The sequence below is a fragment of the Dinoponera quadriceps genome, unplaced genomic scaffold, assembly GCF_001313825.1.
Source record: "Dinoponera quadriceps isolate SergipeBrazil2010 unplaced genomic scaffold, ASM131382v1 scaffold2723, whole genome shotgun sequence".
NCBI lineage: Eukaryota > Metazoa > Arthropoda > Insecta > Hymenoptera > Formicidae > Dinoponera > Dinoponera quadriceps.
The window spans coordinates 196,591-207,492 of NW_014556868.1; the positions used below are offsets into that span (position 1 = coordinate 196,591).

The window sequence follows — 10,902 nt, forward strand, 5'->3', positions numbered from 1 at the left end:
TATATATATATATATATATATAAACTATTATTTCAATAAGCAATAAATCATTAACACAACCCAGACAACACAATGTCCAAAATGGGCACATAAGACGATTTTATTACAAAAAAAAATATATTGTAAGACTAACTAGAACGTTGTTGCAATGTTATTATATAACATGTAACGTTCTCACAAATATATGGTTCTTAATGTTATATGTTAACAATATTTTACCCAAACATTAAAAATAATATTTCTATATTACGATTTTGATATTTACAGAAATATTACGTACTATCAAGTAATAGTTATATATATATCACCAAGTAATATATTATTAAGTAACAGTTCAAAAACGTTTACAAAGTATCGTGTCAAAATTTTTACAAAATCCACATAAAATATCAATATTTCAAAAGATTGATGTAGGCTGTATTCATACATTATTACTACCAGTACTAAGAATCTAGAATATGCGTAATATGAACTGTATATTTTTAATACCGGCAGTGAATACACGAACACATTTTTAATATTGTTCGCTTACTGAGATATATATAATCATCACATCATCGCAAACATAACATTCGTTACTGCATGTATATAATATCCGTTATATAAGGATTAGACGGGATTCATCGGCCGGAAGCAATAAATAGAAGCGTAATAACAATCTCTTGTAAAAATCAAATACTTAACTTTAGCTATCGCCACTAATCTTTTTTTTATTAACCGGATAACGCCAGATTTAAGCAAGATGGTCGGAACGTATATAATATCTGGAAATATCTGGAAGAAGCGGAGAGCGTAATGGCGGTAAGGAGGCTTAAACTTGATTTTTCTTTAACCAGCGACCCAATTATGATACTCCGTTGGGCGATAGGCAGGCAAATCCAATCAACGCGCAATTTTATAACGGCAATGAAGTGGATAACGAGCGGCGCTTCGCGATAACGAGCGATCTCGAGACTGGCTCGTGATGAAGCCGTTCTTGAAGTCATCCAAGGCCGCTTGAAAAATCCTCTCTGTGTTAATGATCGCGTGTTTGGTCAATAATTGCATAGATCATCTCTTCGCGGCTTTATCAGTTCCTAGATAATTGATTTAGCGCGCCACGCGCGCACACGATTCTGCATGTACGCGAAACGCGGATCCATATCGTTATTTGCCATTCGCATGGATGCGCGTGACAGAGAATATACAGTCGCTGTTTATCCCGTCTCTCTCTCCCTCTCACCCCCCTCTCCTTCTCGATCTCTTTCTCGTTTTAACGATGACAATGACAACGCGTTTCTGCAGAAAGTTATTATTTCTTTTCCCTCCACTCTGCGTGATCTCGCCGTTCTTTCGACACGCGCGCCTGCGGCAATGAAATAATCAATGAATTGGCGCTTTTCCGGTTCACGCAGCCACAGTATGATCGGCCGATAATGAATAAGTAGAGACGCAAATATCGCCTTGACGGAGATATTTTACTGGAAATATAACGAAAATGTATCTGAGGATTTCTCACAACTGGCCTTATTTCGTTATCATTTATACTTATCTCATCAATATTCCAGTAAAGAGTCACTTCAATCGATATTTCAGCAATTTCTCTTGAAAGAGTCAACGCAATTTTCAGTTACATTCCGAGTTAATTTTCTGACACTTAATATTTCAAATTTTTGTTATTATTTCTCAACAGCACATTTGAATTCTCCTTACATTTCACAATGTTATATCGCATTTCACATGGAAAATTATGATTCATTTTTACGTATATTCAGTAATGTGTCAACAACTTTCGTATTTCGCATTTCATCGATTTCATAACGCTTTCAGCAAAATATTTCCATCGGAGTACACAAAATGTTTAAAAAGAAAAAGGGTCCGGTCTACTTGTAAGATAAGATAACGAGAGCTTGGATTCATTTTCGAGGAATGTTTTTTCAGTTTTCCCCAAGTGTTGTTGGAAAACAGTCGAAACGTAGCTCGGGGAATCAACCTCGGAAGAATTAACGGCTGATACATCGATCCCGATAACGCGAGCGTGATTCGAGAGAACAAAGTATCGTCTCGCTGTGTTCTCAGGGATGATATCCACTAAACGGCGACGGAGAAAGAGTACGTCACATCCAATTACCCTCGGTCAAAACAATTCTTCAATGTGTTATTGGAATACTCAACTGGTCGTTCGTGTCTTTTGTCTTCTGTTCTCAACGCTCTGTACACTGAGGGAAAACCAGACTTTTGTTCTCGATATACAGAGCGTTGAGAATCGAAAAGATTTGTGTTAACTGCAATCGCATAGTGAAGAAATTATTGTCAGGAGGATCGCTTTTGTAGTCTGATAAGAACGTGATTGGCATAACTTTTAAACCGTTTATTGTAAATCATGTGGAAAACCTACAGGTGTACCACACAATCAGTATTACGTAACGTACAGTAACGTTTTTGTATTAATAAGTCACATCCAACCACCGTTGTGGTTGTCAATTATTGCCTGACATCTTCCAGGCATACTTTCTCCCAATTTAACGGCATAATCTCGAGATAAGGTCGCTATATTGAACGAATCCACGTTTCATCGTGTGCACTTCTTTTTCACGCAGCTTTATCTTCAATAACGCCCAGACATTTTCAATAGGACTTGTGTCTGATGACTGTTATGGCCAGCCTAGCGTTTCGACTTCCTTTCATCCAATGTTTTGGGTCGTTGTCCTCTTGAAGGATCCAATCCGGACCTTCACTTTGAAAGCACTTTTTTCGACAGATTGCTCGCTAAGCTGCTCCTTCTGCTGCTTGAACGCAGCCTGTAGTGACACTTACTAGAAAGAAAGATTCTCTTGACTATAAATCTTCCATTATGATGATTATAGTCGCAAATAGCGGATATTTTTTCTCTTAGTTCGTGCCGAACCAAGCCACGAGAAATAAGTGTGCCTTGACGAGGGATTAATCGATCTGTAATTTTTCGTACAGAATTTTCCAGATCGCGAGAGAAGAAAGAAGAGAAGAAGAAGAAGAGGGAGAAATTCTGCTCTAGTCGGCAAACATGGATAATTACACGTCCGACTCGAGCGACTCGGACTCCAGCAAGACGCTGGACCTGTCGTACCTGTCGCTGAGCGCCGAGGAACTCGATGAGCACCTGATAAACGTCAAATACCCGGAGCACGTGGACACGCTGTTGCTGAAGCAAAACCGCCTGAGCAGCTTGCCATCCAGCCTCGTCAGATTCACCAGTCTCGGCGCCCTCGATATCTCCGGCTGCGGCCTCAGCAGGTTGCCAGACTTCTGGCCGGATTGTCCGCTCACCTGTTTGGTCGCCAAACACAACCACCTGACGAACGACGGTCTGGTCAAGGCCTTCGAGAACCTGACTTCTCTGCGGGAGCTGAACCTCAACGGCAATCGGCTCGAAGAGTTCCCCGACCAGGTGCTCGACCTGGTGGATCTCAAGTATCTCTACCTCGGCGGCAACCTCATCCGCGAGATCACGGAGAATATTTGGAAGTTGCAGAGGTGAGGCGCCGCGCGCGATACAATAATATTTTTAATGAGGATAACCGCAAATTCTGTTGACCCGACTGCTCTTTTCTCAGTGTTTATTTCGGCAGAATATTGCGTCAGGCGTGTATATGGAAGTATTTGTGTCTTTCCTGCAAATTTTCTCTTTATTTTTATATAGTCGAAAAACTAAGACTTTTGCGCCTAACATTTCAGGAGATTTCCTCGGTATTCGGACTTTCGATATTGTGACTTTCCGCGAAATTGTCTCACTTTTTACAATTTCGGCGCAGTTTCTCGAGGCAATGCCCGGCAATTCGACGGCCGGAGTTTCGCGATCGAAATTTCGACAATAAGTCTCGAGGCCGTTAAAAGCCATCGAACGCGATATTTACTCGAGAAGAAGAGTAACATAGAAACTTTTGTCGAGCGGATTTCGGCAGCTAAGAATTTTATCCCAAGTAAAATAATTGCGATGATTAATGACTTCTGGAAACACAAAGGCGCGAGCATCGTTAGAACATTAACAGCCAATTTGCATGTCGTAAAGATCTCAGTTATGCAATTCATTTGGGCGAATTCAAATATCGAGTTCAAATACCGAATTATAAATCGCGATAAGAGCGGGCGAACGGAATTGAAATGGATCTTGATCTGCAGAACGCGTTATATTACGTCTGAGCAACCAGCTGTGCGATCACGTTGTTCGTGCATGCTCCCGCGTGTCTTCTCTGTAATCAAGATGTTGAATCAAGGCTCCCTGTGAATGTCTTCGTTCGCAACGCGCAATACGAACCTGAAAAATTGATTTTCTAGTCAGAAATGCGAGAGGAAAAATATTTAACGCGGAGCACCGCTCCCATGATATATAAAGTATAAATATTAAACATAAATATATACGTTAAACAGAATATCTATATATATTCTAATTGAATTCTCTTTAACACACTTCTCTAGTTGGTTTAACTGTGAATTTTCACGGTCGGTTGTCTCGCAGCTGTCTAAACAGCTTTTCGACCCGTCGGAAGGTTGCAGGTGCTGTCGGTGGGAGGCAACAGATTGTCGGAAGTGCCGTCCACCCTCGGTCAGCTCAAGGCCCTGCAGGCCCTCGTGCTGTGCGACAACATGCTGGAGAGCTTGCCGAGCTCGATCGCCAACCTGACGAAACTGAAGTCGCTGTTGCTCCACAAGAATAGCCTAAGGACACTGCCCACCGAGATTATCAAGCTGAAATGCCTGACAGAGGTTGGTCCGCGACAAATAAAATAGAGAGCAGATCAATTTAGCGATAGTCGTCGCGTCTGGCGTATCGCGCGTCGATCACGCGCTCGCCTTGATATCACAGATCTTCGAGAGAAGATGACGTCGAGCACTTTATCTTTCAGTTGTCTCTGCGAGATAATCCGCTGGTGGTGAGATTCGTGTCCGACATGACGCACGACCCGCCGTCCCTGCTGGAGTTGGCGGCGCGCGTCGTCAAGAATAACGATATCCGCTACGACGATGGGGAGGTGCCGCGGAACCTGCTGGAGTACCTCGACAGCGCGCACAGCTGCGTCAATCCCAAGTGCAAAGGTGATCTTGCGAAGTTCCTCATTTACCGAGAAATCACCCTTCGTCCCCCAGCTCGAGATTTGTCTTCACTCTGCTTTATCTGGCCGCCGGATTAGGCCGCGTCCTTCGTAGATTTGCGATTCCGACGTTTCGTGAATATTCATTTCTTCGCAGAGAGAAAGATAAACGACCCGAAAGTGTCACTCCTAACTCCTAAGTCGTGATTCATGAAAGACAAACCTAAAAGATAAAATATTCTAAATATACCAAGAAAAATCAAGCATTTCTCCACACTACGAAAGTTTAAAAAGAATATATAAATATGTATATCACATCGTTTTTACGTTATATCTAATTAATATCAAAAAATATCGGAATATATAATATATAAGTATATTATTAATATAAAATACCCAATATATATACACAGTAAAAAATGTGTAAATATCAGTCCATTTAAATTCTTGCATTACTTTGACAAGGTGAATATGTTAATTTAACATAGATTTGTATACTTCTCAACATATCTTCATGTTAAAGTAACGCAAATTTTAGCGAACCGTTATTTGCACAAAACTTTTCACCGTATACATATACATATTTCTTGATTAATAATATATATAAAGTATATTATTAACGCGTATGAAATACCAGAGAGATATATCAGACATCAGATTGTTTTTACTTTATATCATATTAATCTGTATATCACATACTTCATCACACAGTATCATATCTATTTTGATACCTCCATTTTCTTCCGCCCGGGCGAGGGACGGAGATCCACCGATCTCGTTCCCGCCGGCTCGATCCTCGCCAAGGAGGGCTAATGAACGCCTCGTTTTTTCCGGTGCAGGTGTCTTCTTCAATAATCATGTGGAGCACGTCAAGTTCGTGGACTTCTGCGGGAAATATCGCCTGCCGTTGCTGCAATATCTGTGCAGCAGCAAATGCATCGAGCCACGCGACGGCGACGAGGAGCTCGTGTGCGGCGCCATGATCAGGAAGGTCCTTCTTGGTTGAAAGCCCGAAGAACCCATTCACATCTATCGGAGACGAGAACGACGGCCCGGCGAAGGTCTCGATCTTTGCTCCTTGTCTTGGTTTTCCACAGATGGATCGGCGATATCCGCAACTTGGACGTTAACACACAATACACACACATACTCACACATATGCACACACACTCGTATGTTTATATTTTCTACTCTAAGTTAAGCGATGCGTGTGCACGTTGCGGCGAATGACGCAAGTACAGTTCGGCAAAATACAATAAATAAAATGTTCGATAAAAATATTTTTCCATCGTGATACCGTGTTGTCCCCGCGAGCGATAAAGTCGAGAATCGACGATTAACACGAAGGACAATATTTCGCTGGCACAGCAAATTGTTGGTTACTACAGAGACAGCGAGAAAATTGCTCATTTCAGCAAAGGAAACAGATTTGTTATGAATATTATTATTGCTTTTCGCTGGATATAACTGGACAGCAAAATAATTTGGTTGTGTCGGCTGAATTTCATCGCTGTCGCACCGATGTTTTGCTGCTATGGCAAAATTATCCTTTTCGTGTGACAAATCTTCCTTCTGTCACCATAGTGATTAACGATTTGCTGCGCCAGCAAAATATTTTTTCCGTGTACAATGCGAGTATTCACGTCTCCGAAGAGATAAAAGGTCGCCGCGCGTTCTCGGGAGGTAAACTGCCTGGCGCAGAGGAGGGAGGGACGTACGTAAGGCGGCGGTTAACATTATCGTTAATATTTTATTGTTAAATAAACCACAAAATGTACAGTAATAATAATAATAATAATAATAATAATAATAATAATAATAATAATGATAATAATAATATTATTGTAAGGAGGCCGCTGCGCGCCGTGAAGCAGACCTTCATTTTTGAAACGGCGCTGCGGCCTCGCGATTCTCGCTTGAAACACATTCAGCAGAATTATATGCTACAAGGTATCTCTCGTCATCGTCATCATCATCATCATCGTGTCATCATCATAATTATCATCATCGTCTGCGACGACGACGACGACGACGTCGTTGTCGTCGTCGTCGTTGTTGTCGTCGTCACGGTTAATACCCTCGCGACGACGCACGCGTTCGTCGCGTGTTTTGTAAAACTAAAAGATATTCGAGAGAAAGATAAAACGGCGGGGGAGCGAAACGAGAACGGCGGGAAGAAAGGTCCGTAGGTAGGTAAGTAGGTATGTAGGCAGGCAGGCAGGCAGATAGGCAGGTAGGTACGTAGGTAGGTAAGGTGGTGTGTGTGTGTATTTATAATTATTTATATTTATAGGACATCATTATATAATAATAATAATCATCATCATCATAATCATAATAATCGTCTCATAATTGTAAACATAGCAATCGTATTAAGAGCCTTACTACTTTTTTTCTCTTTTTCTTCTTTTTTTTTATCCTCTGTTATCGCGTACAGTGTGTAGTCTCAATATAATTACCTATACATACATATACATATTCATATATATAATAATAATATATATGCGCTTTTTATCTATATATTACATACATATATATGTATGTACATGCTTCAGCTTCTTTTCTCTCTCTCTCTCTCTCTCTCTTTCGCTCTCGCCCTCCCTCTCTTTCTCCCTTTCTTCCTCCCTGGCGATTCTTCCGCGAACGTACTTTCATTACTCACATACACACACGCGCGCATGCACGCAGCCTCTCTCACCCTTGACTCACCCCCTTGAATTAGCGCGTTTATCATAGGCGTGTGTTTCTTTCTTTGTTGTTTCTCGCACGGCAATAACTACCACTAGTCTCTTTACTCCTTTCCCATTTTGTTTAATCATCATCATCATCGTTATCATTGTCGTCATGCCGTCATCCCTCTCCTCTTTCTCCTCTTTTCCGATCTATACCTTTTTTATATATATAACTGCGTAGTAAATAATATTTTTCGCTTACGTGTGTATTTCTTTTGTATCTGTGTGTCTTTTGTGTGTGTATGTGTGTGTATAATGTGAGAGCTCGCTATGTATATTAAACAATTTTTTCCCTAATATCGTACATCCAGGAGTTTAACATTAAGGACTCACTGCGCGGTCGGGGACGCTTCGTCGTCGTCGTCTTATCGCTCGTTATCATCCGAGAGTTTCGTCTTCGTCACTGTCATCGTCGTCGTAGCCGCCCCGACCCGCTCGCGACGCGATCCGTCTCACCCGGTACACGCTGTTCTCCCCTATTCGCCGTCCACCACCTGCTGCTCCTGCGCCTCCTGCTCCTTCGCCTCCTTGGCGTCCTTGTCCTCCTCTAAAACGCGACATTGTCCGGTATAAACTCGGCCAAGTCGTGCTCTCGTCTACGACGAATCCGGCCTGTCTGTGCCTCTATTGCGAGCCGATCATCTCCTCGACGAGAACCTGGCGCGAGGCCGAAGACGGGGAGGGGAAGGATCGGACGAGAGAGTGATGCTTAATGTTCTTGGAAAAATGTATCTCTTATACGCAGAGGTAAAGATTTCTGTGGTTTTGATCAAATTTCTTTAATTGAAGTAAATTTATCTTTTCTGAGACGGAGCAAATAAACGGATGTTCGATTTAACAAAGAGGGATTCTTTGGTTTCTCAAGCAATATAAATATCTTTATGTCAAATAACATATTTCTTTTGTATTTTTATCCAAGCATCGCAAAGAAACCTTTTTCTCTACGTAGTGAACGAAGCGAGAGGTCTGAGAGAATTGAACGCGATCTGGCGCAGTCGTTTCTCTCTTTTTCTCTCTCTCTCTCTTTCTCCTTAGTCGTTCGATTGTACTCGGCGACAACGATCATTTTGTCATGATCGTCGTCAATTCGCCCCTGCGAGCCCTCCCCTCGGCGAGAACCCACCGATTGTTCGGAGATTCTCGCCATGTTTCCGTCACTCGAAGAAATAAATATTACGCGTCGAGACTTTGGTGAGGCGTCGCACGTGCTTACATAACAATGACTGGCATTCTCGTGAAGCCGAGCGATCGCTCTTCGGCGTATCGTCAGGTCAGATGGATCGGTTAGAGTGCACAGACAGTGTCATCGAGGATATCGCGGGGTGATAACGGAACTCGCGTGGTCACCGTTCTGTCATAGGGTATCCCAGAAATCGCGGCAGATGTCCGCACGTGTGTGGCGCCTTTCGCAGAGTTCAAGGCAAAATTATCACTTGTGAAGGTGGGAATGTTTAAAATATTACAATAGATTTTAATTAAGAATTTAATTTGGAGGAAAGCTTTCCTGAGGGGGGTTTCGTAAGGTGAAATTGTATTGGGGGATAACGAATAAAAAGAGCGAAAACGTGAAAAGATCCAAGTTTCCACTGCTTGGAAAACTGCTTCATGATTGCTGAATTCGAGTTTACTTGTACGAATTTAGTCAAAAAATTTGTGTTAAGAACGGATCATCGAAATTTTGGTGTCACTTTAACGCGGGGAATATGTTGAAAAGTATACAAATATATGTTATATTAACATATTCATCCTGTTAACATGTCACTTTTTAACATATCCACTTTGTTAAGGCAACAAAAATTTGGATGGACCATTTCTAACAAAATCTTTTACAGAAAAAAGTATTAAATTCAAGTAAATAATTACTCTAATATTCCTTAGCAAATTTTTACTTAGATTGTGAGTTTTTAATACTTTACTTGTATCAAGACAATATTGCTTGATTCAAGTAAAACTTTTCTAAGGAATATTGAAGTAATATTGTTTATGTAAATCTAGCATTTTTTAAATACGGAACAGATCACTTTCCACGTTCCGCTTCCTGGGAAAAATTATACGATCGCTACAGTAGAAAACATCTTGTATTTGTGTTAATTTAACACAATTGTGTTTATGTTATCTCAACATTTTGTGTTTTGTCGATATTCGACATGCGTAAGTGTTAAAATAACACATTTTACATTTCAGTGTCGATTTTAACGTATTCATTTTCGTTAATCTTTCACATAATGTTTTCGTTACTTTTCAGCATATTCGTCTTGTGTTAAATTAACATAAAATTTTCTACTGTGCATCCTGGCGACGAGTGAGGCTTCTCTCGACGTTCCCGTGACTTTTCGTGAATTATCGTCCCTGCCGAATCGGGAGGTCGACGAGGCGCGTCCGGTGATTCTGGGACACCCTGTACAGCCGAGCCGAATCGGCGATATCGATTGCTTAATTCGTACACAATGAAGGAACGCGTCATCGTGAGAAGATGGTGATGGGAGGGATCGTGAGAAAAACCGTCAGCCGATCTGTTTGTTTTTCGTCTCTCATTTTAATGAGTGCCTTCGATTCGAGAGGTGATTCGCTAACGCGCTGTTAACGGGGGATCCGGGTCGAGAACGCCGATCGATCGCCGCCGGATCCCGAGATCTCGGCGCGAGCGTGAGCGCGCTTCTGAAGAGGATGTCCTGGCGAATCGGCGCGCGCGCGCGCGAGTCTCTGCGTCTATGCGAAGAGGCTCCGCCGAGGGAACGAAGCGGTGTCGTCGCGAGCCGGGAACCCGGTAAACACCAACCGACAGTAACGCTACATCAATATTGCAATTACCTTCTCAACGATATACAATTGTTACACACAACACGTGTTATCTAATGACAATAATCTTTATTGATAGGTAAAATCTATTAGCGTACAAAATTACAGCGAGATAAAACAGAAAGCGGACAGACAAGATAATCGACGCGAAGAGATTTTGGAACGCATCAGATTTAAGAGAAACGAAAGAAAATTACAAAAAATGAAAAAAAAAATGTCTCATAAATTGATATGTCGTGTAATAATTATTGCTATAAATTATGTCATTAATTTATTGTATATATATATATATATATATATATATATATATATATATATATATG

General features: G+C 41.4%; 2 protein-coding genes across 4 annotated transcripts in view; one reads left to right on the forward strand and one right to left on the reverse strand.

The window, feature by feature from the left end:
- The window catches only part of LOC106748315 (leucine-rich repeat-containing protein 58), a 7,355-nt gene extending 1,027 nt beyond the window's left edge, over window positions 1-6,328 (forward strand). Inside the window, exons 2-6 of one of the 2 annotated variants that reach the window (XM_014626706.1) lie at window positions 1,921-2,091; window positions 2,950-3,492; window positions 4,506-4,722; window positions 4,863-5,052; window positions 5,888-6,328. In XM_014626706.1, the coding sequence (XP_014482192.1) occupies window positions 3,023-3,492; window positions 4,506-4,722; window positions 4,863-5,052; window positions 5,888-6,054 (1,044 nt within the window). In that variant the 5' untranslated portion in view covers window positions 1,921-2,091; window positions 2,950-3,022 and the 3' untranslated portion in view covers window positions 6,055-6,328. The remainder of the gene's footprint in view (window positions 1-1,920; window positions 2,092-2,949; window positions 3,493-4,505; window positions 4,723-4,862; window positions 5,053-5,887) is intronic. The other variant, XM_014626705.1, reaches the window with a different exon arrangement.
- A 1,668-nt stretch (window positions 6,329-7,996) lies between these two features.
- LOC106748316 (glycogen synthase kinase-3 beta-like) overlaps window positions 7,997-10,902 on the reverse strand; it is a 50,551-nt gene continuing 47,645 nt past the window's right edge. For both annotated transcript variants that reach the window (XM_014626708.1, XM_014626707.1), the window contains one exon: window positions 7,997-8,327. In XM_014626708.1, the coding sequence (XP_014482194.1) occupies window positions 8,257-8,327 (71 nt within the window). In that variant the 3' untranslated portion in view covers window positions 7,997-8,256. The remainder of the gene's footprint in view (window positions 8,328-10,902) is intronic.